General features: G+C 37.0%; 1 protein-coding gene across 2 annotated transcripts in view; it reads left to right on the plus strand.

Moving 5' to 3' along the window:
- Positions 1-27,187, plus strand: part of OPA1 (OPA1 mitochondrial dynamin like GTPase) — a 91,814-nt gene extending 64,627 nt beyond the window's left edge. For both annotated transcript variants that reach the window (XM_081087875.1, XM_081087876.1), the window contains 5 exons: positions 1,258-1,374; positions 2,883-2,976; positions 3,473-3,583; positions 22,328-22,402; positions 27,060-27,187. In XM_081087875.1, coding sequence (XP_080944001.1) covers positions 1,258-1,374; positions 2,883-2,976; positions 3,473-3,583; positions 22,328-22,392 — 387 coding nt within the window. In that variant the 3' untranslated portion in view covers positions 22,393-22,402; positions 27,060-27,187. The remainder of the gene's footprint in view (positions 1-1,257; positions 1,375-2,882; positions 2,977-3,472; positions 3,584-22,327; positions 22,403-27,059) is intronic.
- Positions 27,188-27,983: the final 796 nt, after the last annotated feature.

A 27,983-nucleotide genomic window follows, 5' to 3' on the forward strand; every position in this document is an offset into this window, starting at 1 on the left:
AGGCCTGGCCAGTGATCAGGGCCTATGGGAGCCATCTCACCATCCTGATCAGGGCCGGGCCAGCTGGGGCCTGCCAGCTACTGGCTGCTGAACAGGGCCAGGGGGACAGGGGGGAGAGACTGCAAGAGGTTTGCCGGCCAGGGGGAGGGACTGGGGGAGGTTGGCTGGCCGTGGGAGGTTGGCTGTGGGAGTGCACTGACCACCAGGGGGAAGCTCCTGTGTTGAGCATCTGCCCCCTGGTGGTCAGTGCACATCATAGCGACTGGTTGACTGGTCGTTTCGGTAGTAATGGTCGCTTAGGCTTTTATATATAGAGATTGAAAATGAAATTAAGACTAATGATTACATGAACATAGATTTAATTTACCCACATTGTCCTAGTTCTCATTAATAATTAGTTGTATCCAGTTTGATACTTTTAAGTTTACTGTGGCTATAAGTACAGTGGGAGGAACTTTGTCCATATGTAGGATGTGGATTGGCTGCATATTCTGTGAGCAAGAAAATCTCAGGGTTTTTTTCCAGGAGACACTTTGTTCAGTGCACTTTATGAACCTATAAAAATGGTAAGAAAGTACTCTGACAGGAATAGTGGATGGACTGGATGTCAGGAGATGTGAATTCTAGTACAGTTTCATTCCATTTGCTAGTAATATTACTTTTAGTAATTGATATAATCTCTCTGAGCCCCTTTTTTCACCTGTCAAATGGTGGTGGTGATACTTATTCTACCTACTTAATATTGTTATGCTTTAAAAACAATAGTGGTATGAAAGAACCTTGAACGCTAACGGAGTGTATAGCAATACAATGATGTAGTAACTGAAATTTAATAATCAGAAAGGAAATATTGTTGGGTTGGTTAATGGGCATGGTCTGAAACCACCTTCTAGTCCTAACTCTGTCCAAGGTTCACAACCTCTTGTTGCCTTGGAATCTTTACCTTGAATTAGGGTAAGATAATTTCTACTTTTGCTATTGTACAAGATGATTATTTGACTATAACAGCAATGGTTGTTAAAAAATACTGCAAATTTTGAAGTACATAAGCTGGTAAGGGGGCAGACTAGTAGGAAATCTAATCTTTATCTTGAAAAAATTTAATGGATAAAAAAGGTTGGTAGAATAACACCGTTGCCATTGGTTTTAATTAATTTTTTTAAATATAAATAAGCTTTGTAGATGACTTTTCAGAATGTGTTTGATTAACTTGACAAGTGTATAGTAACTCTGGTGTTTGTATTCTTTTTTCATTAGATTAAGGACACTTGGCACCAAGTTTATAGAAGACATTTCTTAAAAACAGCTCTAAACCACTGTAACCTGTGTCGAAGAGGCTTTTATTATTATCAAAGGCATTTTGTAGATTCTGAGGTAAGGTTTCAAAAAACAAGTAGAAATGTTTTATAGCAATAGTATTTTAGATGTTTAAAAGTAAACTTTAGCATTAATTTTAAGTCTTTTGATCTTCTGGAAAAAATGTGTGATTTATAAAGAGTAATCTAGCCCCTATCTTTTCAAAGATATTTACCACTTTGGTAGTATTTGCACCTTACATGCATATCATCCCAGTGCCTGTAAGATTGTATGGGCATATAATAGGCACTAAACCGCTTTAAAATATTTTTTAAGAATTAACTTCTTCTGTTATAAAATAATACATTCCCATTGTAGAAAACAAATTCAATAAATAAATGTAAAAAATATGCAAAAGGAAATAGTCCCTTTTATAACCCTTCACCTAGAAGTAATTTTAATTAACATTTTTTTATATATTTTTGTTGAACTCTTTCTATGCAAGGTTGTGTGTGTGTGTATGTGTATAAGACAATCATCCATTCAATAGTGGAAATCATACTGTAAAACAGTTTTTATTGTGCTAGTTTCCTATATTAGGCTGTTATTCTCTCAATAAAATCTTACTTTAAATTATTAAAGCACTATAAAGTTTTTGGAATGGACAGTTATAGTTTAACGTCACATTTTACAAAGTAACCTGTAGGTGGCAGCAAACGGACATATTTTGAGCATTTTTTTTTTACAAGCAGAAATGTTTTGAAATATATCCTGAAAATGTTCTATTGATCAGTGATCTTATTTGAGCCCCTAAAATGCTTTCCTTTTGAATTTTCAGCAGCTTAAAATAAATTTACAATTAAATGCACCTATTGTTAAAAAGTTGCAAATTTTTTGCCCTAATTTTAAATGTTGAGAAGACCTCTCTACAGAATAAAATTCTTTTTAAATATATATCATTAATTATTTTCATATACAGCTGAATTTCAAAAATTTCTTGAGTATACACTCAAAGAAAAGAGGTTAACCTAAGGACATACTTTAACATGGTTATGTGTTGAAACTAAATACAAATTAAAGGTCATAATATGCTGTGGATTTCTGCTTGTATAAAACATAATGAAATGCCCTACTTCCCAAGTTTATTTGCTTTCTTATTGGAATTAAAACAAAGTTATATAGGTGTGTGGTAGATAGAACCCAAATTATGCAGAATATGATGGATCCTGTGCAGAAATTATTCAGTAGCTTCTATCTACAATAGGAATATACACTGAGTGGCCAGATTATTATGACCACCCCATTAGTACAATGAAGTGAATTAGTTATGCAAATAATAATAATAATAATAATAATAAAATCTTGAGAGTATTTGCTTAGGAAGTTTTCAATATTCAGTATTTTTGGAAGTGTCAATGAAGTACTGATGGAGTGGTCATAATAATCTGGCCACTCAGTGTATATGTTAGGTAAGTCTGAGTATTTTTAAAGCTTAGGCTAGAGGCACTTATTTAGTAGTTGTCTTGTTTATGATCAAATTTATGTTTAAACTTGCATTTGGTAATCTTAATTACCTGATATTTCAGTTGGAATGCAATGATGTTGTCCTATTTTGGCGAATACAGCGCATGCTTGCAATCACGGCAAATACTTTAAGACAACAACTTACAAACACTGAAGGTAAGTCACAGAGGGACCATTTTCTAATTTTGACATAAAAAATACAGTAATAACATCCATTTATAATAGCATGCCCTAATTCTTCCTTTATGATAGATTTATTTGAAAACCTGAGAATTATTATTTGCCCTTAAAATATTAATGAAAACAAATCATAATTGAAAAGGATGGAGACAAAACATAGCAGGAGTCTCTCTTTATTACAGAAAAACTGTTAGAAAAGGACTCCTAAGCATTACTTAGTTTTTTTGAGAAATCTGCACTTCTGTTAAAGTGTCAGGGCTTGAGAATATGACTCTCTGAGAAAATATATTCGTTTTATGTTGTTAAAAGCACTGAATAGTAGTAAATATTCTCCCTGTAACTGTGAGAAGTCTGATCTTAATAGATCTAATGTGATGAGAAAAATAAGAACTTACTCCACGTATTGTTAATTTCTTATCCTTGTCCATTCATAAAAACAGTGCTCCTCAGGTTTTTTATTTACTTTGAACAGTCAGACGATTAGAGAAAAATGTTAAAGAAGTACTGGAAGATTTCGCTGAAGATGGTGAGAAGAAGGTTAAGTTGCTCACTGGTAAACGAGTCCAACTTGCTGAAGACCTCAGTAAGTACTTCCTCCTGCCTTTCACTTTGCTGCCTTTTCACCGTCCCCAGTTCCATTCCTAGTTCATCCATTTAACCTCAGACTTACAGAAAAGTATATACAAAGAACTTTTCTTCCTGAACTATTTGAGGGAAAGATGCTGACTTGAAGCCCCATCTCTTCTAAATACTTTAATGTTTTTTTTCTTAGAAATAAAGATTTTCTCCTAGCAACCATTAAAATCAGGATGTTGATACTGATTACAACGTCTAATTTCACACCCCATCCAAGTTCCCCTTTTGTCCTAATATTGTCCTTCCATGTCACAAGATGTTCCATGCTCATTCTGTACTCTACCTGACCCAGCTTTTTTTTTTTTTTTTTTGAGAATGGTATATAGAAATCAAGAGCTGGGAACTGATGTGCTCATTATTACTGGAATATTGCTGTTCCCAGACCCTCTCAGTGGAAAGAGCTAGGGAACAAACACTGCATGTGTGCATGCACACTCATAAATACATATACACACATTTGCATCTTATTCCTGGTCCTACATATATGTCTGTATTAAAAACCATAAGTTGACATTAGTACTTACCATTTGAATTCAATAATCCAAGGTTCTCGTTTTCTCTTTTTCCATATTTGTAACTCCTTTTTCTGACAAAGAAATCTGGCTCTAGGTATCATTAATATATTTACTTATTTTGATCAGTGCTCCTTTATGTAACCAAACTTGTCGCTCTCCCCTTCATTGAACGAGCTTTCTCTTCACCCAGCTCAGGTTTTTACACTGACTCCAGGCCACCTCTGCAGTGCCTCACCCTGTGCTGGTACCCTTTTCACCTCATCTGGGCCCTGACATCCCGTGTCAGGATGCCCTCTTCATGGAGTCCTTTTTACCGAGCTCAGGCTCTCTCCCTTTGTGCAGACATCTCCCCCTCTCATTCTCCCTCACCCTGCACTCTACTCAAGGAATCCCTCCTCACCTGAAGTCAGACTATGTTTTTATGGAGATGCCCTCTTCATCCTGCTTGTGCTCCAATGCCCTGCACCAGACTACATTCCTACACAGACATTCTCCTCACCTCTAGGCCAGGCCACCAACTCCCCCTTGTGAACACCCTCTTATACTTGGTCCGGCTTCTCACCTGCACTAGGCAGTGTGGCTTTCCCTTCCCCTCCACCATCCCCACTCCACTTTGTGGAGTTATTTAGTTCCTTCCTGATGCTAGTAGGGTCTTAGCTTTAAGATGTTTTGCTTGCTTATTAAGATTTACTTAGATCCTCAAGAACCTAAGGAAGTCAGTGAAAGATTAATATTATTAAATAAAAATAAAAATACTGGGGATTGGCACTTCTCTTTGAGTCTACCTTGTTATAAGTTTCCCTTACTTAAGCTTCATGAAACAGTATTTTTTCTTTCATTTTATACTTAAATGTATTATCCAGTGAGTTTTCTGATATCTAAAAGAGCATATGCTGACTAGAAAGAAGTTCTTCAAATTTTAAAACAGTTTCTAAGCTGAATTTATATAAGTACAGCACAGTCACTAGAATATCCATGAGAAAGCAGGCAATTTTCCTATTTTATACCCTGAGCCTAAGCAGCATGCTATTTTCCACGGCTTATCTTTTCCTTCTCACTCCATTTCTAAGTTATCTGAACTCTTCATTTCTGTTTTTTCTTTTTCTTTCTTTAATAACCTTTTTTTGAAACATACTTTAACTTTTATTTCCATTTTGTATTGACTTCCTTTTGTTTTTGTTACTCATGTCACTTTGGCAACATAGTTAACTTTGTGCTAACTTAGAGAAGATCTGTTTTAACTCAGAGTTGCCAAAGATTAGCTGTGTTATCTTGGGCAGGTATCTCCCAGAGCCTTAGCTTTTTTGTGAAAATGACTACGTACTAAATAGTTATTGCACAGCATTGTGAAGAGAATTAGTTCAAAACCAGTTGGAAGTCCCTGGCTCATAATTTCACGCTAAATTAATGCTGTTCCAGAAAGAGCTGTGTCATATCACAATGTATACTTATATCTCTTTTTTATTCCTCAGGACATAGTTATCAGACAGTGAAAACTTCCACGTATTTTACCAGCATATACATTTTTAAGTGATTTAGAAAATGATGTGTCTCTTCTCATGTGTGTAACCCCATCGTTTTCCATTCCCAATTTGATTCTTTAAAGGAAGTGAATTACTAACACAAATTTGTGCACTGTCAAGCCAGGTCATATGTTCTGCTGATTTTCCTTGAAATGATTGACTACCTCTCTTCATATAAAATTATGGTCACATTAACGTATCAAATAATGTACTTGGAAGCAAGTGTTTGACTAGTGACTCAGCTTCGTTAGTTCCACTTAGGGAGATGAGCCATGACTTGGTCCATTAGTTGTAAAGAATCTTGAATATATCTCCTTATTGTTTATCTTCAGTCTAACACTTGGGAATCTGGTCATGGATACTTTCAGCGAGAAAAGTTTACACAGATCAAAGTGTCTAGTATAGCACATTCAGTTAGAATATAGCATGTTAGTTAACAATTTAGAGAAGAGAGGCAATCAAGAGAGTTTTTACTGTGATTTTAAAATTGTATAGGGTAGAACATTGTATAGAGATTGGTAAAATTTGATGCATCACATTTATTGCCAGTCTTAAATTTGCTTGATTTTAAATAATTTCACCACTTTACTTTGGAGATTCACCAACTGGTTAGCCTTTAAGATGAGTACATAAGAAGTAGTACAGTATTCTCTCATCTTCTAAAAAAGATATACCATGTTCACTAGTGAAATGAAATCATGAAGCTGGAGTTAGGAAGGTCAAAGAAATGAGAGAGGAGCCCACTTCTTCTAGTCCCCGGAGGCTCCTGGGAAGAGGAGTCATACGTAGAACTAGAACTCTTTGGAGACATGGTAGATTCCATAGCTGGAGCAGGGAAAGGTAGGATGAACCTGGAGCATCTTAAGGTATAGAAAGTAAGGAATTACTTGAAGAATGGTGGGGACATGTCAACAGGATATAGAGCGAGCTTGAAGAGGCTCCAGCTGGCCAAGACTAGGATAATTTGGGTATGAAAATAAATATAGTTGTAAATTATAACCCATTCAGTAAAATAAATCCATGTTAATACTTATATTAATAAATGAATAAAATCAGTGATGAGGAATGGGATGTTTGTATAATCACACAAAATATCTCCATACAAAATAATTAAAAAAAGAAAAAGAGTAATTTTACATTGGAGAAGCCTTGGCAATACCACCTAGTCAAGCAGTCAAAGTTAATATCAGTAATGGTCAAATCAGACCTGTGGACGCCTTATAGAATGCAGTGAGAAGAACCCAGCATCACTTCTAGCGATGTATAACTTAAGTCCCATTATAAAGATACACCAGACAAACCTAAATTAAGGCACAGTCTACAATACATCAATATCATGTGAGACAGGAAAGACTGGGGTCTGTTCTGGTTGAAGGAGACTAAAGAAATGCAATGTGTGTACCTGCACAGGCCCTTTTTGCTCTAAAGGATATTAGTGGTCCAGTTGATAAAATGTGAAGGGGATCTGAGGGTTACAAGGTAGTAGTCCCTCAGTGTTAATTTTTAAACTTTATTTGTTAAATTAGTACTCTTTAGGAAAAGATCCTTGTTTGTAGCTTATACCAATAGAATATTTGGGGCTCCAGGGGCATAATGGCAGTAAATGGTTGAGGGAAAATATGTTCTTTGTAGTATTCTGACAACTTTTCTCTAAGTCTAAGATTATTTGCATTAAAAATGTTTAATTGTGTTTTTATAACTGATAATGGATCAGGCTCATATGAAAATAATTTAAAGAAAACGACACCTTTGAAAATACGTCTTTGAAGATGTCAAAAGACTGTTACCTCAAGAACAGTTTAATAAGATACACAGCTCATCTTTTCACCTTACTTTTTTATTTGCAGTGTCTAGTCACACTTAGACCTGTGTGGTTTGTAAATATGCCCACTTTGACTTTGATAAAATTATTTTGATTTTGTAATGAATTTTATTTCAAAGGATATAAATAGATATTTAAATAGTGTTAACTGGGATAAAATCTATTTGGATTTCCAGCAGAATTTTTAATAATGTTTCCAACCTACATATTCAAACAGACTTCAGTTTTAAAATGCTTTCTTTGGAGAGGGGAAGATTGGTATACCATAACTTAAATCAGAGTTTTTCTTTCTATTATGCTCTGTTTTATTATTTATAAAATTCATAAATAAATTATAAATTCATTTATAAATTGTCATTATATAGAACAAGTGATAGTGCTATCACCTCACAGACTTATTTTTAGAGTTTGTTCTCCATCCACCTCAAGCACTAGTGGTAATTGCTGGCAGTGTTGCTAAACTGAGTTTTATCAGTCCATCTGGGAATTCTCTTATTGTTTGCCGTGAATATGGTGTCAGCTGTTAACTAGGTTATTGTGAGTGTTTGGACCTTAAATTAATTGCTTAGGATTCAGACCTTAGGTTTCTTTTAACTCTTGTTTATGAAAGCTCGAGTTACACTTTTCATTCTCTGTGTACATAACCAAAGAATCAATGATACACAAGAATTAAAGGGGCATTACCAATCCTTTAGATAGCTCTTTCCAATAACTATGGAGTCTTTCCTACTTTACAGTGCATTCCTTTTGATTTTGGTATCAGAACCTGAGCTGTTTATAAAGGTATTTTTCTCTCCTAGATATTAGGCTTTGTGCTTTACATGCATTCTCATAGGTACAGTCATTTTTCTTATTTTATAGATAAAGAAATGGAGGCTTAGAAACACATAGATAATAAGTGGTAAAGCCAAGAATCAACCCCAAGTCTTTTAACTACTGTTCCAAACTAATTTGAGGAAGAAAAAAAAAACAAAACTCAAGCCATTAGAAACTATGATTACATAAAATGGTTCTTTACATTTGGATACTTACATAGTTGACAATATACTTTACGGAGTAGGTCAGAAAGACACACATAATAGTGATGATGATGATCACCCTTTGTACTTCCTACACTATAAAAAACTTTGCAATTTAAACTCAAATGATATGAAAACTGTTAGAATTAGAACATCTGGGTAAGAGATTAGAACATTGAATGCAAGCGAAGCCACAGAACAGATTGGAGGAAGTTCAATCACACCTCGAAGTATACTGTCAAATTCCACCACGGTTAAGTAGTATCTGAGTGCCCCAAACTCAGACACGGCTTTTCAGTGTGACGTGTTCATGCTTAGAGGCTTAAGCTTCAGCTCTAACAAATGCAGAATTTTTATGGAGCAATTGAGGCTTTTTGTTGAGTTGGTCTGTGAGTGTTGAAATGTTTTATAGTAAGCTTCAATTTATTTCTTCATAATTCTTGTACTTCATAGATGTGCTTCAGTCAAAACTGAGTGCTTCATACTTAAATCTCATTTACTTACCAATAACTGTGAAAACAGTGATAAACTCCTGTACTTGGGCTACCAGTGCACAGGCGTATTTTAATGCTATAGTGTGATGTCCTTAATGTTTAAAACAGTGTAACTTAAAGAGGCTGGTAAATTAGAATTTTCCAATATCCGCGCCTTTTTTCTCTGGCAATTAATTTGCTCTGCTGACTCCCTACGCGAGGTGGCAACAGCTGGCCTTTTTACTGGAGCCGGGGATTAGAGAGTAGGAATCTCAGCAGCGTGCTCGGCCTCTTGCCTCTGTTGACTGTTCTTTATTGTTTGATGCCTGAGCATCTCCCAGACAGCAAGCAATTGTTTCCCGAAGCTTAAAGTTTGTTTCTCCTGGGAGAGTACAATACTGGTGGCGCTCGTCTTTGTGTCTCTTCACTTTCCCAGTCTCCTCTTATCCTCCACCCCGTGCTTTCTCTTGATAGTTAGAAATGAGCAAAGACACAAGCTGTGTATCTTAGTGTGCGGGAGATTCAGTTTTGACTTTAGAAACTTAGAAATATAGACTAAAAATGGAAACTTCTTTTTTTTTCTCAGCTACCAGATATTCAGTAACAAATCATTTTTGTAATGAAAACTTTGTTCTCCATAATTAAGGTACATTTTAAAAATTATGATGATAAAAAAGGGAGCGGCAGCAGAATGATTCAGTACCGCCACTTTAAAAGTTAAGATCGAAGAGAAACATTCCACAGCTGCTTAAATCTAAAAAGACCTTTCACTAGCCCTGAAACAATTCTAATTAATAGGCTAGTTAAAAATGTCTTCACGCCACATTAAAAATGGAATAAAGAGTAGTCAGAACATATGTAGATGAAACTCTCAGCCAGTATGATTTTGTTGTTCTTCATGTAGAAAAGGAAAATATCAAGACATTCTTGAATTTGATTTTCATCAGTTACTCCAAATTAATGAGCCTCTCCCATACCCACATGTGCTTGAGGGCCACGATGGGTACAAATAATGGCCATGAAGCAGTGAGAGACTGAATAGAAAGATTATTAGAGTCAGAATTTGGAACTTAAAATTACTATAGAAAGGGAAAGTCAGAGGTTTAAAACTATTTTTCCGTAGCGGGACTCTGGCACACATATTTTGACAAGTCTCCCTCAATAGGTGATTGGTTCCAGGTCACCACCCGCCCTTCTGCCCCTGAACTAGTGCAGTTCTCCCTGTTCGCAGCAGCACAGTTAGCTGTTAATTGTGATCAAATTGACATCTATCTTCTTTTAGTAGAGTCTGGTAAATGTGTGTGACTGTTGAAAATTTGGTAAATTATTTGAACTATAAGTAGCATGTTTGTTTTGTTTCTGTAGATGTAACCATAGAAAATGAATTTTAAAGGGATTTCAAGGAAGAGGGGGTGGAATTAAGTTGTAGAATGCTAGGTAGGCCCAGAGAGCATTCAAACAACAAATAAAAAAAACACAGTCACAGAGAATAGAGTCAGTTGCCCTGGAGAGAAAGCATGAACTGTTAAGGACCTAAGCCCTATAACATCATTTATATCTAAATACTGTTACTGTTTCTTTGGCCAATAATTAAAAGACCTTGGTACTGCTTTTCTCGTCTCTTGGCTTCTAGCACATTTCTAAGCAGTCTTTTCCCTGTGTCTCTCTTTTCTTATGTCTCTCATGTGCCTTCTTCTAGATCATTATCATGGGTCCGAAACCAGTATTTTTCCTCTGCTCTTCTTATTTACCTTCTTTCAGTGATTAAAAACCTTCCCGAGGTACTGCCAATGATATTTAACTGAGCAGACGGCAGGCTTCCCAGTCTAGGCAACCAAAACAACCAATGTCGGGGGTAAAATTTATGCTTACTATGACTGACCTATTCTCCCAAAGTGACTTGGTTCTTTCATAATTTCACCATACCTATATGTTACATAGTGTGTGTGCTCTGACTGTTTGATTGTGAGCTTTTGTACAGACGCTGTCTTTGCCCCCTTCTTTTGACTTCATAAAGAAGCTCTCACTTCGCATCCTAAGGAACTCTTTTCCACTCTGTCATGCCGGAAAGCTACCATCTCCTTTCCCTCCTAGAGCAGCTTGCGTTCGCTACATTCACCCTGGACCCACTCCCTTGCTAACACCTTTGATCTGGCTTTCATCCCTTTTGAAACCACTTCTTTCTGGTCACCAATGATTTGCTAATTGCCAGTTCACCGAATCACTTTCATAATTTTTTTAAGGTTATTAGGAATTTTTTAAGTTGATTGGAATATTTTCATCCTCTTTTACATGTGTGTACTTTTGGAATGGTTATTAGTAGGAATGAGTATAGTTGGAAAGTGGAAAGATTCACTGCAGAGTAAGTAACTTTTTCTATTTTATGTTATCAGTGTTGATGGTCTCTAAGGCATCTTTTCAGGGTAAAAGGGATTAAATTTTTAAATTTTGCCTCTGAAATATTTTTCATAGTAAGCTGAAATTGCTAAACTAAAGCATCTAAGGAAGATAATGAAGATTATTTTTATCATGAGTCTCCATAGGTGAAGTAGACTCTGCTTTGTGCTGTAGCTGAGAGAGAGAGAATATCAAGCCGTCCTCACGGAGAGTTCTGTTAGAAAGTAATTTACAAACAGTATTTCCCACCACGAGCCTGAGTGGTGTGCTTTCCAGGTTATTGATGAGAAAATCCAGACTCTTAGAGGGGCTTTATAAGTCAAGCACATTTTTCATGGCCTAAGTCTATTTTTTAAGGCAGTATTGAAGAGTATTAGGAAATTGGTACAAGGTTAAGGGAATATTTCTCTGGTACTCCATGTCTTACTAGCAAGTATATTCTTTTTGCTTTAAATTCAGGTTTTAACTGATTAAAATAAAAATAAAGATAAGAAAGGTCTCTTTAGTAATTTATGGGTTGAGTTTTTCATTTATCAATTTAAAGTAAGTTTTATTTATGCCTTATTGTGATAGGTGTTTATGTGTATATTATGTATAAAAAGGCCAGTGCATAGAATTAACTCTATGAATTAGGCTGTTTTTTTCTCTTGCTAATAACACCACTTCCTTACTGACTGAGTTACAAATGAAGTAACATTGTTAAACATGGGATTAAACTTTGATTTGTTTTATTTTTAATTATTTATGCATCCTCTTCATGTCTAAGATGGGGAAAAATAGAATCTAGTCATTGAAAACAATCTAATCACAAACAATCCATTCGCCTGTTAAACGGCATATTAAAAAAATAAAATTAAGCAAGACAAGAATAAATTTTTTTTAAAAAAAGAACAATCTTGAAGAACAAATTGATGCACACTAAACTTGTAACCTCTGGGAAGTGAGGTTCTCAGGATAGTTGGAGAGGGGATTAAGAGCAAAAGGTATTGTAATGTTTTACTATTTTATACATTTCTAAACTATTTTCCCAAATGAGCATAATTTCATATTCTTAATTATCATAGTCATGGAAATGATGAAGCTAATTCATGATATGATTAATCTTAAAAGTGATAGAATATTTTCCCAAATAACTTCTTGGTGATTGTGAAACCAGAAGACACTTTATGGGACCACATAGCACTTGCTCATCAAGGCACCCTCCTAAGTGTTAGGATTCACTTTCATTTCATCTCACTTCCAATAACTGCCTGTCATGGGTCTGTCATATATGAGTGAATTGAAATCTGTCTGGAATTAGTGAAGTTTTCAAACTTTTGCAACTCATTTAAGATTCTCTGTGCGTCATTGTTATCTACTGTGTATGAAAAGAGTCCATTTTAATTTCTCTTACAAAGGCTGTTTCATTTTTCCTTAGTTTTAGTATTTTGAATTATAGAAGGAAGTTCAATTAGATCACTTTTTCTGAGCCAAGGAACTCAAGTCTTTTTAGTCTTTCCTTTTGCTGATGTCACTTTTTACTTTGAGTCATATGTACAGACTGTACCTGTCTTCTCCAAGTACACTACCAAATGTTTAGGTGTTTTTGTTTAAATCCTTTTTATTATCACACAACTAGTATATATGTATTGTGGAAAATTAGAAAATATAGATGGCAAAATTTATAAAACAATTGCCACTACCTAGAAGTAACCACTGTAACGTTGTATTCTAAGACAATTTTAATGTGGTCTTAGGGACATCATTTCTGTCACACATATTCACGAAGAGATCTTAGGTTGGCTTTCTCTTACACCTCAAATCTTCAGTTCATCATGCTCCTATTTCTAGTTTCTCAGAGTAGGCTAAATTTTTCTTCATATAAACTTATTTCAAAAAGGTTCACTGAGAGGAAAAGCAGCATTAGTAAAAATAAAATCTATAGTACCAGTTACTTTAAATAGGTCCGGTATACCAAGGCTATTTTGTAGCAGAACATGTACTGAAAATTACCCTCTTTTGAAAGTTAATTCCTGCCTGTATTCAGGACCTGGCTCTTCCTACGTATGCCTGTACCTTCTTTATGTCTCTCCTTTCTTTAAAAATCTTCAAGTCATTCGCAGCTTAAACCTGTTGGATTGATTCTTCTATTTACTCTAGCTACTTTTGATCTTAATTCTCTTTTAAACAGGAAACCTTTGAATGTTTGCCTGCTACTTCCACTTTTAATATCCCTCAATTCTTAATTAACTTTATAATTTTTTATTCTCATTTCTACTTAAATTGTTTCTCTAAGATTGCTGGCAATGAATAGGAAGTGTGTGTGTGTGTATGTATATATATATAAACATACATATATACATGATATGATTAATATTAAAAGATTATATATATATATACATGTATATATATATATATAGCCAATATGCAGAGTGTCCCCTCCAAAGTTCAACCGGGAGACCGGGAGTGTGATCGCTCGCTATGACATGTGCTGATCACCAGGGAACAGCGTGGAACATGGCGGGTGACCAGCTGTGGCTGTGGGGCTCTGAGGGAGCGAGGGAAGGGGAAGGCGGGGAGGAGCGGGAAACTGTGTGGTGGCAGCACACAGGTGGCATGGGAAGGAGGAGGCGGGGAGGCAGGAACCTGATCATCCCTGATCGCAGGCCAGGCCTAGGGACCCTACCCATGCATGCATTTCATGCACCAGGCCTCTGGTTTTCATATAACTGCCTGATTTGGTACTTTGGAATCCAAATCCAGATACAGGACTCAGTATCTGTCCTTTACATTTGTAGAGAGCTGTACACTTGACAAAATGTGTTATGTTTGTCCATGTATGCACCTTGTAGAGGCCTGAGGCTTGTAAGGTATTATCCCTGTTGTTCAGATGGGGAAATTGATACTCATATTTATGTCAAGGCTGGGACTAACCACATGTGTTAGAGATGGTATATTTTTAGATTTGTTTTAGGATTTTGTTCATCTTTAGTCTTTGGGCTTGTTCTTGTGGATGACTGTGGATAACCAAGTTCATATAATTTTGCCTCCTTTCTTATATTATTTTCACTGTGTTAGTTTTAGAGCCTACTCTCCTAGGTAAACTAATTATTAAGTATCTAGGACAATGGATTTGTCTCCTAAAGACATGTAATGGTTTGATTCTTCATAAAGGATAACCCAGATTGATAAATCTATGTATGTATTCTTAATTGCTATTGCAATATTTTTATTTCCCTTTTCTATAGAAAAAAAATAGTGACTTAAAATTTAAAGGTGATTTTCTAAATTAATGAATATGTGGAATTAATTCTGAAGTTATTTTCATTCCTTTGACCCTTATTGTGAAGGCTCTGAAACCAGTATCAGTAATGATACCTCCTTACAAGTTTATTGTGAGAAATAACTGAAAATTTATGAAATCAAGCTCAGAAAACATGAATGCCCGTTAATTTTTGTGATAAGTTTAATAATATTTTGTGCTAATGCAGCATCTTATTTAAAAGATATAATTGTATTTCATTTTTGCTTTTTGTATCACTTAACTTTATTAAAGGCCTATAGTTTTTTAATTCCATATTTTTTCATAAACTTTTAGCTTGGTTCATAAGTCAGAATTACATTCTGTTTTCGTATTATTTTCTTTTACTTTTAAAATTACATTAATGAGTTGACTGTTTAAGAAGCATTCTCATAATTCATTCATCTGTCTCGCCTCCTTTTTAAAGCTTCAGCACTGAAGGCCTTTTGACAAACCAATATTTATAACAGTTTGACAGCGGGATGAGGAACAGCGTTTGTCTTTGTAACAGCTTGAAGAAAGACCCTTTCCAGGACCCAGTCATGCAGTTACAATCTTGACCTCTTTCTTATGCTGGGAACATACATACAGCAGCATGTGTTTTCTTGTCCCATTGACTGTCCATTCACTTCCCATCTGTTTTGCAGCCTTAAAGGAACAGAAGGGGCCCTCTTCTTATAAATCTGTCTTTGCAAGTGATAAATGATGTCCTGTCTCTTTAAGAGCTGCCTGGGTGGTTTTTCTTTTCTTAAAGTATTTCAACTTTTCTAACAAAATTCAGGATAAAATATACTTTTAAGAATAAGAGAAAATAGAAAAGAAAAAATGATGGATTATTTTAAAACCTCGATTGGAACTATTTTACTGGTCATTAGGCTAAAGCTTTCCCAATTAATTACCTTAATCATATTTTAAAAATTGTATTGATACTTAGATTGTTCAACAGGAGCAAAAGAATGTGTTCATTTTGAGATAGTATATTTATTTAAACTTTCATTGAAGAAAATAAAACAATGTATTATTAACGAGTTAGCATGTAAAATATCTTTAAAAGATTTTTTCCCCGCCACATTTTGTGTTAATATATGTAACTAATATGGAGCATTTTATGTACTGGATACAGAATAAAATAATTCACAGTAGACTTACAATCTTAAGGTAGAATCAATCTAACTTTTACATTTAAAAGACAGTCATGAATCCCAATCATGAATCTTCTGTTGCTGAAAATAAATACTTTTAAGTATAGGTACTTATCATTGGTTTCTAAGAATTGAGCAGATAATTATTTTTTCTCCCATGCAGATATATTCATAGAAGATTACATATAACAAATATACCCCCCAAATATTCTTGAATAACTGGCCTAAAAAGGATTACCAATATAAAAAGACCACTTTTAGACTATTAGAGTATATTATATGAATCAGCTGCCTAGTAATATATCTTCCTCAAACTAGCATGATAGTTTATTTATTAATTTCCTGCCTTATCCTAAAAAAGGATTTGAGGCAGCTTACAAAGACCTATCTTGTGCAAAAGGTAAAAATGGAAAAGTTAAATGGAAGGGAAGATAAAATCCAGGCAAGTGAAATTTGGGGTAAGATTGATACCCCCTCAAAATACATGCTCAAGGGTTCTAGATACTGTGCTATAAGTATGCTACAAACTTAGCCCTGCGGTTCCTAGGGACTGAGACAAAAATGGAAAGCAAAGTGGATTACATGACTTATGGTCACTCTCAAACAACAACATAGCAGTTGCGTAGATGAAACAGGTATTCCCAGAACACACACCGGAGAGAAGTTTATCAGTCCTCCTAACACTGAGTTATATGATATAGTGAATCAGATGGCTGTATGTAATCATGGATTTTATGGGGCTCTTTCATGTTCTCAGTGTCAGCAAATAACATAAGCAATTCTGAGCAAAATCAAAATGATGCAGTTCAGATACATAGCTATTTGGTGCGGCTGATCTAAAGATGAAATATATAAATCCTAGAGAAATAGATGAATTATGCATATCCCATCTAATATTCCATAAATCATATTTCTTACAGCTGAGCCTTTTAGAAAGTATCAAGTAGCAGAAAGTTCAAGGTTTTACACTCATTGACATTGACAAACCTGGAATGGTGCTACTCTTTGTCAGTTAAGGGCAGATAAATAAGAATTAATACTATAGTTAGCTGAATGAAATTAGGGTTGCCATCTACTTAGGAAAGTTGAAGGGCCTAACCAATATAAAGGCCTGAGTATTAGGCTACTCTATGTTCATACTGAAATCTTTTGGAGAATTCGACTTAAAAATATTAAGAATGTATCTTAAGAGGTTTTGATTATATTAGCCAAAAGGTGCTTGATAGAAATGCTTACAATTAAAGAGTTAAAAAAAAAAAAGCTAAATTTATTCATAAGTCACTTTGAGCTTTTTATATATTGAGTAGACATAAGTTATACTTCACCTCACAGTCTTTCTTTATGGCAGCTCTTTTTCTTCCCTAAATCCTATTGTTTAGGGGTTTGAAAATAGCAAATTTTTTAAATAATTACCTTTAATGTTTGAATTAAGTACTGGTTAAATCAGATCACTCAACAATGAGTGAATGAACTATGAATATTCATGGGCATCTATTACATAGCAAGTGTTGTGCTAGGCTGAGTGATTTTAAATGGCAGACTTTTTGTAAGTATGTGATTCAGACAAGCAGTCCCACATTGATTTCTCCGAAAGGCAGTATAAAACCGATCTCTCTAAATTGAATTATATAGCCCTGTGAGAATATTGTCATTTGTGATTGCATTTTTCACTAGGAGCTTAACATGAAATTTAAAAAGATACTAAGTAATAAACAAAAGATAATAAACAAGTTTTAAAAGATGCAATTAAAGCATGATCAGTTAGAATAGTACCTGTCAGTTCTAAGTTTGAAAGTAGCATGGGCTTTGGATTCTTCTGACAGATTCCTTCATTTTATAGATAACGAAACTAGGACTGTGACTTGTCTATGGTCATAAAGTTAAAGGCAAAGCTGATACTCGGAACAGTTCTCCTGATCACAGGATTGTATACCTTTTAATACATTGTCTTATCTTTATAAAATCGGTAAAATAACTAACCTTTTTATCATTTGGGGGTGTTAGACCAGGATTTATATAACCTTTTTTCCATCAAATACCTTTCATTATTGTATATGCCTGTAAAGTCTATGTTTTAGAGATTTGTCTACAATAATGAACTTATACCAAATGATTATTATGCAAGTAGATGTAATTCTAGCCCAAACAAAGATTTTCATTTGAACTTTTGAAGCAATGGAAATAACCCAAGAGACTCTGTTACCATTTTCACAGACACCCTATAAGTCTGGGACCCCACCGAACTTTGAAATGACCATCCCAATCTCAAGTAGCTTTCCAGGACATAGGAAATGAAGCCTCCTTCTGTAATAAGCAGTAATCTTGTTTGTCTTCATTAATGAGTCTGTTTAAAAATAAGCGTGTGTGTTTGTAGGGGAAAAAAACTACAGGGCCAAGATTGAGAAGACAAGTGTTAGATTTAGTACACCTTTGACTATCTCTTTGGTTCTTCCTTTCATTCACTGTAAAACGTGCACATTCCTCCTTGTGCTAAATCTAAGATTTTGAGTTAGTTTTGAGAATCTTGGTTCTGATCTCTTATTCACCTTTTGTTTTCTTCCTTTGTTTCCCTGTACCCTATATGATTCCTTTAAATACTGAATTTCTAAAGAGCACTTACTAATACAGCATAATGGTCTAATAAAAAGCAAGCCTTTTCAGGAAGAACATATGGTACATAATAAGAAATGTTCCTTTAATTTTCCATGCTTTTGTGAACAACTTTTCACAGCAGAATCTCACCTACAAGGTGTCCTCAAGCTTGCTACAAAGTGTGTGCAACATGTTATAAAACTGTTGCATTGAGGCACATTAGGATCCTCAGATGTGTGGTTTGCGTAAAGTCCACTGCATCAGTAAGTTTGCAGCTTGTTTCTTTATGCTTTCTTTAAAAACATCAAAAGTTGTAAAAGGTTTACTTCAGTGCATGTAGTAATGTTTTGTGTGTGATTCTTTGTTCCTGTTCTAAACTGTTATTAACCACTGAAGTGAACCTTCTCCTGGGATTGGCCTTTTGGTATTCACAGTGTATTCAAAACCTAATTACAGATTAGTCTATATTTGAGACTCTTGGAACGAATGTCAGAAGACTCAAAAAGAATTTGAGAGTAGCAGTATCATTTCATGTGGCGATAAAGAGACCCAAACCATGAATGAGTGTCAAATCGTGAAGAAAAGAAAAAAGGAAGGAACTTCATTCACTGAGGCTGACGGTTTATGAGTTGGGGATTATAGGAATATTCATGACTCAATCAAGAAGCACAATGAATTGATGTTTGAAATTGTTCATCTTTTAGGTAAACATTGGATAAATTGAAAGTAGACTCTGTATTCACAGCATGTAGAATTGGCTATTTCAGTGAAACAGAAATAGCAGTATCTTAATCCCTTCCTGAGTAGGTTTAATTTATCAAGTAAATCACAAATTTTACAGGAATTCTCCAACTATAAATATTTAGTACAAATATTTAACAGAAAAGGGAGTTTGCTTTATAATTAGTCATGTAAACTGTACACATTTCTGTGGGAAAGTAATTTCTAATGATGAAATAGCTAAATACAATAAGATTTGGGGATTTGAAAACACTAATCACTGAGACATTAATTTAGAAGGATCAGAAAGTAGAAAGTTTTCATTGCTAACATTCAACCTTGATTTTTATGGATAATTCAGTTTTCTGTACAGTGGATAGCATAAGACAGTGCTGAAAACTTAAATCAAAATTTAAAATGAATGAATTCAAATGTGGGGAATAATCCTGCTTCTAATTTGAAGTGGTTTTTTTTTTTCCACTGAGGATTCTGTTTAGTGTTGCTCATGTGATTCAGGTGACCCCCAGCTTGTCCTGCTCTTCATTGTCCATGAGGACTTTGCCTCCTACTCCCAGGCTTGCTCCAGCTCCTGTGGTCATGGCTTCTGCCCTCTTGGTCACTGCTGTAATGTCCAGGAAGCCTGTCAAGTTGTTTTGTTTCTTGATAACCAATAGCCCTTATTTTCTATGGTATATTTTTTTGAAACTGTTATTTATCAGTATCTATTGAGCATGTATACTGAATCAGACATTGCTGTAGATACTGAGGATGCTGAAGTTTTGGGAGTCCAGTTTCCTACACATACTGTTCTCAGGAGTTTCTCCAAATGTGTATAGATCTAATCTGCTCAAGAGGTGACAATATCCCTCAGGGGATGATAATGTTTTATATGGTTTTTTAGCCATCCCTAGCCATAGCACAACCTAGGAGGTGCTCAGTAACTATTCAATTCCATAGTTTTAACTAAAACATGTCTTATTTCACATAAAACACAAACTTATAACAAATACACTGGAAATAACAAATACTCTGTCCCCTGAGGATGGAAGGCATTGGCAGGGCACAGGGATGGCTAGAGCTGGCCTGCAGCTGCCTGATTGTACTCAGATCATGGGGCAAATAGAATCAGAGTTCCTCTCCTCATGCAATCCAGCTTCCCAAGTAGAAACAGTTCTCGGTGAATGCTTAGAGAAGCTGCTGCGGTTCTAAACACCTGTTTTAGATTTCCATGTGTTGTGCTATTGAAGCTACATAATTTTTTTAAAGCCTTCGTACATTTCTAGAATTCTATGAGACAATATGCAAAACACAGTTTTCTCCTACCCTTCCCCCACTTTTTAAAATTCTTTAACTGATGCACTGTACTATGAGGACCTTTCTAAGTATTCATTGAGGAAAATCAGTGACGCTGTTTCTAAGCAACTAGATGAATTCATTTTAAAGATAAGAATGTGGCCTTATTTTGAGAAACGAAGTGTGCTTACTGGTTTGACAATTGGTTAAAAAATAGTACAGACTAACAAAAAATATAGACTAAACTTCCAGGAGATGGGTTGCAATTATTTTTCCTAATTTGTCTAGTTTAATTTTTGTATAAGGAGTTAATGCTGCCTTTGTGAATACTATTATCATATTTTCTCCTTGAATACTTTGATTAAAACAATAGGGGTTTTTTTTCGTATAGGTTTTGTGCTCATCTTAAAATACCAAGAATTAGAACTGTTAAATGACTGGAAAACGACTATGAAGACTATACTCTTTATATGCAGCCATGATAGGCTTTGTTGAGTTTCTCTAATGCTAATAGGAAGTCATATAAAGGACATTTTTTTTTATTGGCTGCTTATCACATGTGCTGCCTCACTAGTAAAAATGAATACTCTCTATCTTTAATGTAAAAATGTAAATGTTGACTATTAATGTTTTATATGATTTTTCTGTAGAGCTAAAGTAGATGCTTTTCCCCTACATCACCAGCTTTGAACAAGTCACTTCACTTGTTAATTCCCACTGATTGGTTAAATTGTAACCTGTATTTTAAAATAAGAGTTGCATGATTAAGTTAGCAGCAAAGTAGAATAAATCACAACTTTTCCATATATAATGCTAGGAGATTGGCATGTTCTGTAAATAGTTTGCATTTGTAAAGGAAATCTTTACACTTCATAGAGAATTTATAGATTTTATTTTGGAAGTCCATGAACATCAAAACAAAACAAAATAAAATAATAAAATATGTAAATCTGTTTTTAGTGGCTCTGTTCTAACCCTTTCTTCAGTCACAGCTCGAATGATACATTTTTGCATGTATTTTAAAGTGTTATTACCCTTTTCATGTTTGTTGCAAATATTTTCTACTATTTCTTTTGTTTTTTAATGTTGGGACATTTTGACATATAGGTGTACATTTTAGTGGATCTTTTTCTTTGTAACTCTTCCCATTACTTTATACCTAGAAAGTCATTTCCCAGTCAAGACCAGTTAAATACCTGTATTCTCTTTTAATTTTTTAAAATAGTTACATTATTTTATATTTTCCTTTGTTCCAGATATTGCTGCCTGTGAGTCTTTGGTCAGACTTCAGAGAATCTGAAAACTTAAAAATGAAATACATGATAATAGCCCGTTTGAAATGAATAAAACTAAAAAAAAAAAAAAAAAGACCGTACCCTGTTATGTAATGATGTTTACTTTGAATTTATATTAGTTCACACAAACACTCCATCCATGCTTTTGTTCCGGCCCTCCGGTCCAGTTTAAGAACCCATTGTGGCCCTCGAGTCAAAAAGTTTGCCCACCCCTGGGCTAGGCCCTCGCAGCTGCAGTGGCTTGCCTCGGCCCTCGCAGCCACGGCTTCGTCCAGAAGGATGTCCAGAAGGTCGTTCAGCTATCTGGTCTAATTAGCATATTACACTTTTATTATTATAGATTTGTTTGTGCATTTTTCTGTGTAAGATTCTATAGCTTTCATTAGAATCTCAAAAGGGTCTTTTATAAACCCCACCTCCCCTTTCCCAAAAGGTGTTGAGAGCTGCTACTACAGGCCATGTGGATATAAGGTGGTGTGTTGTGATAAGGGCATTTTCTCTCCTTTCCCAAACAGTTAAGAGTATCCCAGACCATTTATTGAATGATTATCTTCTATGATTTGTGATGCCTATGAAAGGTAAATTTGTTTCTCAGTTACTATCTCTTTCTATCTCCACAGAGAAAGTTAGAGAAATTCAAGAAAAACTTGATGCTTTCATTGAAGCTCTCCATCAAGAGAAGTGAATTGTAATAAGTGAGTAAAAGTCCTCTTTCTATACTGTACTGACTAAATGCAAAACTTATACTTTAAACTTATTTTAATAGTTTATCATACTTCTCAACTATATCCTACTTGCTCCTTAATAGTAATTTGAATGTTATAATTTAGGAACCTCTAAATTTCATGTGTAATTTTTTTTAATAACTTGATTTCCTTTGAGCTGAACTAAAAATATTCTCTAGACCTGGTTTTGAACAGAACAAAGTGAACAAATTAAGATATTTTATAATAGCAGTTGGCTCATAAATTTTCTGCGTGTAAAGAATTGAACTCTAGCTCTCATTATTTTATTCCCCTTCATTCATATTTGATGGATAATTAAGTATATGTTAACTGCAAATCTCTTTATTTGGCTTGACTAAGGATTTCATTAATTATTCTTAATCTTATTCTCTTATGTTTAAAACATTTAGATAAACCTTTTTCCTGTTTAAAGTAACTTAGAATTTAGTACTCTTTTATATGTGGACTCTCTTAGCTAATTCTGTAGTCTGGCATTATAAGTATGTTCCAATTAAAATATTGTATATCGAAAAACTTTTCTTAGTAGCATAGTCAATTGTTAATTATCACTGAAGAATTATAATTAATAGGTCTTTTGCTTTTTTTTTTTTAAATATATTTTATTGATTTTTTACAGAGAGAAGGGAGAGAGATAGAGTTAGAAACATCGATGAGAGAGAAACATCGATCAGCTGCCTCCTGCACATCCCCCACTGGGGAAGTGCCCGCAACCCAGGTACATGCCCTTGACCAGAATCGAACCCGGGACCCCTCAGTCCGCAGGCCGACGCTCTATCCACTGAGCCAAACCAGTTTTGGCTAGGTCTTTTGCTTTTATGAAGAAGTGGAGAAAGGGAAAATGCTCTGATTAAGAGATTATTATTTATTTAAAATACTAGAGGCCCGGTGCACTTGGTGGGGTCCCTCAGCCCTGCCTGTGCCCTCTCGCAGTCCAGGAACCCTCGGGGGATGTCCTACTGCTGCAGAGGCAGGAGAGGCTCCCACCACCACCGCTGCGCTCGCCAGCTGTGAGCCCGGCTTCTGGCTGTTGGACCACACTGACCACCAGGTGGCAGCTCCTGGGTTAAGTGGGATCAGGCCAAAACCGGCACTCCGACATCCCCCAAGGGATCCCGATTGCGAAAGGGCACAGGTCAGACCAAGGGACCCCATCAGTGCACTATCAGGGCCGGGGAGGGATGTGGGAGGTTGGCCAGCTGGGGAGGGACTGCGGGAGGGCTCCAGGGCATGTCCGGCCCATCTCGCTCAGTCCCGATCAGCCAGACCCCAGCAGCAAGCTAACCTACCGGTCGGAGCATCTGCCCCCCTGGTAGTCAGTGCACATCATAGCAACTGGTCAACCGGTAGACTGCCTCCTGGTGGTCAGTGCACGTCATAGCGAGCGGTTGAGCAGCCATAGCATAACGGACAACCGGACACTTAGCATATTAGGCTTTTATTATCTACTAGTGGCCCGGTGCATGAAATTCGAGTGGGTAGGAGGAGTTCCCTCAGCCCAGCCTGCACCCTCTTCAATCAGGGACCCCTTGGGATGGGGCCTAAACTGGCAGTCGGACATCCCTCTCGCAATCTGGGACCGCTGGCTTCTAACTGCTCACCTGTCTGCCTGGCTGCCTGATTGCCCTTAACTGCCCTCCCCTACCAGCCTGACCTCGCTCCCAACTGCCCTCCCCTGCCAGCCTGGTTGCCCCCAACTGCCCTCCCCTGCTGGCATGATCTCACCCCCAACTGCCCACTCCTGCCAGCCTGATCTTGCCCCCAACTGCCCTCCCCTGCTGGCCTGATCTCATCCCCAACAGCCCTCCCCTGCCAGCCTGATCTTGCCCCCAACTGCCCTCCCCTGTAGGCCTGATATCGCCCCCAACTGCCCTCCTTGGCTGGCCAATTTGGTTCTGATTGGTCAGTTTCTATGCCAGTCAGCATCAAAAGCTCCACCTCCTAGGCAGCCATTGGTTCCTCACACTTCACACAGATTTGGTTCTGATTAGTAGGTTTCTATGCCAGTCAGCGTCTCTAGGCCTATCAGCAGGGCCTGATCAGAAAGGCAGGGCTGATCAGCAGCCCCGTTGGAGGCCTGGAGAGAAATGGAGGTGTGGCTGCTGGCCAGACAGAGAGAAAGAGAGAGGCAAGTGCTGATCAAAAGCTGCCACAGAGGCAACGGATCAGTCCCTGCTTCTCTCTTCAGGCCTTTCTTTGGCCCTGATTTGCAGCCCCCTCAGGAGTCAGTGCTGGGACACCACGCCTGCAGCAGAAGGGCTGACTGCAGGACTCACTTCTGGTTGGTTGAGCCTCGGTCGTGACTGGTTGTTGCAACCTAGGGTTTTTATATATTAGGATACTAATAAAAGGATAATATGCTAATTAGGGCAGATGTCTTCTGGACAAAGCTGCAGCGGCTGCCTGAGGCTCAGGCAAGCTGTGGATGGCAGCTGCTGCTGGGAGGGCCAGCCCAAGGCTCAGGCAAGCCGCCGATGGCGGCTGCCGCTCCCCAGGGCCGGCCTGAGGCTCAGACAGCTGCGCCCGGCTGCGAGGCCCTAGGCTCAGGCAGCCATGGTGGCCACCAGTGGAGGCAGCATCAGGGTGATGGGGATGGCGCCTTCCCCTGATCGGCCAGGTCGCCTCCAACAGAGGGGACTAGACTGCAGCTTAGGCTGGGGGCTGAGGCAAAAGAGTTTAGGGGCGATCAGGCTGGCAAGGGGACAGTTAGGGGCAATCAGACCGGCAGGCAGGCAGAGGCAGTTAGGGGCGGTCAGCCAGGCAGGCAGGCAGGCAGAGTGGTAAGGGACGATTAGGGGTTAGGGGCGATCAGGCAGGCAGGCAGACGAGCGGTTAGGAGCCAGCGGTCCCGGGTTGTGAGAGGTTTAAACCAGCAGTCAGACATCCCCTGAGGGGTCCCAGATTAGAGAGGGTGCAGGCCAAGCTGAGGGACCTCCCACACCCCATGCATGAATTTTGTGCACCGGACCTCTAGTATAGGATATAATCATTTTATTGTGAGCCTTATCCTAAGCAGCCTGTGTAACACAGAGCTGGAAGGAGTACAGAAATGTGAAGGAGTCCCTCCCTAGCTGCTCTCAGTTCAGAAAAGGACCTGCTTTCCTCTGCTGTTGGAGTAACCTGTTTATGAAAGCAGGTGAGAAAGGGAAGTGCAGCTCCGTCCAGCAGTACACCAGCAATGAATGAGAGAGGAAGAAGTTAGAGAGCTTTAGAGTACAGCTTTATTACTTGTTTTGTTGGTCTCATAAGTTAAGACAGATGAGCAGATGTATACAAAGACATATCTAGAAACTAAATACCAATCACCTTTAACACAAGCCAAAAATAATTCATTGTTTTTAAGTGTCTATGTTTTTAAAAGTTTTACACAACTTCAGTGTATGAAAATTTTTTTAAAAAATCATAAAGTGTTATAATATCTCCTTTGTCATCACAATTACTAGCAATAGTTAATGTTAGAGATAAACATTTGACAGCCTTTTTGATTTGGAAATTCTCTTCAGCGCCAAGTTCACTTGATTGTTTTGTTTGTTTGTTTGTTTACAAATTTGTTTTGGGGGGATGGGAAGTCATGTATGTCACAGAAACCCCATTAAAAATATAAGTTACGTTTCTGTCTTTTTTTAATGAAAAGCCAGCCAGTGCTTTACACAGTAGTCTCATCCCTCAGATGGTCAGTGTGACAGCTAGAGTTACTGTTGCTGCTGGAACAAGCCTTTTACTTGCCACAGTGTCTGTCCCAAGTGCAAGCCACTGTAATCCAAAGAGCCAGGCGGCGATAGTATTTGTACACAGAAACCATCCCACTTTCTTTGTTCCCTACTTGTCTGTAGTTTCTAAGGCCCTTCTCATCCCTTGGGAAGTATGACTCTGTGAACTATTACAAATATCTATGAATTAGAAAGATTATAGATTTTAATGTACCTTGCAAATCCATTTAAAAGAATAAATCTGGCAAAACGGTAGCCTTGCTTTATCCTGATCATTTTATAAAAGTTACCAAGCATCTTAAAGAATAGTTTCTCAATGGTAGTTTTAGCATGTGTTGAGTTCCTCTGCTTATTTTAAGTAAATAGCTAATTCTGATATTTGCTGAAAATGTTTATTCCCATCACAATCATACATAGATTCGATTCCTCCTACCGATCAGTTTTAATGTGCTATGTTTTTACTTCTCTAAGAAATGAACTTCAGTATTTTTTTATTCATATATAATGTTTGATGAAATTAATATTCATTATAGTAGGTGATATTTTAAATTTAATAAAACTAGCACATTGCAGCCGAGACCGGTTTGGCTCAGTGGATAGAGCGTCAGCCTGCGGACTGAGGGGTCCCGGGTTCGATTCCGGTCAAGGGCATGTACCTGGGTTGCGGGCATATCCCCAGTGGGGGATGTGCAGGAGGCAGCTGGTCGATGGTTCTCTCTCATCGATGTTTCTAACTCTCTATCTCTCTCCCTTCCTCTCTATAAAAAATCAATAAAATATATTAAAAAAAAAAAAAAACTAGCACATTGCAAACTTAGACAGTTAAGCTTTGGTATTTTTGTGATCATTCAGTAATGTCTCCCCAGACCTAAAATTATCAACTGTGTTTATTTTTACAGAACCCTACTTATTATATCATCACCTTGGCATATATGAAGAAAGAAAACTCCAAAGTCTTTTTCCTGCCTTTTTTCCTTCTGCTATCCCACCTTTCCAAACATAAAATAAAGTCATGGGGTAAAAATCATTCATGTGTGTTAGAGGCACCTAAACCACCAGCTGCCTTTTGAACAGAAGAGAAGGTTAAATGGCATTAGCATCCTATTTTATTGTATTGAAGTGACAAATTGGGGTAATGTAAGTGGTATGACCATTAGGTTCAGTCCTTAAAGATAAGAAACTTGCTCTCCTGCCTGTTGTCTCATTTGTGATGGCACTAGTTCAACTAATTCATCAGCTGATGTTACTCCACGTCAGTTTCTTTCCCAGAAAAAGAATGCTAGGTGTTTTAAATAAAACTTATAGAATTTTCTAAAAGCTATCAACTGTATATAAAATGATGGTAACCCGCTAAGTTGTCTGTATCTGTAATGTTCTATATCCAGAAACTCTTTGACCACAATAATTCAGTTTATATTTGTCACATGGAAGAAAACTAACAAGAGAGCCCCTCAAGTCAGGTGATTTGGATTATAATTCCACGAACATTCAGTGAAAGATTTCAACTCTGCCTTGACAGTTTAGAGCAGTGGTTCTCAACCTTGGCTGCACATTAGAATCACCTGGGAATCTTTTTAAAATCCTGATTTCTGGACCTCATCCTCCGGAAATTGTTTCTTTGTTACTAATGTTGTGGCCCCACCCCATAACAAAGAAACAGAATTTCCGGAGGATGAGGCCCAGAAATCAGGATTTTAAAAAGATTCCCAGGTGATTCTAATGTGCAGCCAAGGTTGAGAACCACTGGTTTAGAGAGCTGCCTGAGAAGCCCAGGCACTAGCAGCTTACCTATTTGATTCAGCTGATGTTTTTGTACTCTCTGT

Source organism: Myotis nattereri, assembly GCF_964212035.1.
Source record: "Myotis nattereri genome assembly, chromosome: 3".
In the NCBI taxonomy this organism is placed as follows: Eukaryota; Metazoa; Chordata; class Mammalia; order Chiroptera; family Vespertilionidae; genus Myotis; species Myotis nattereri.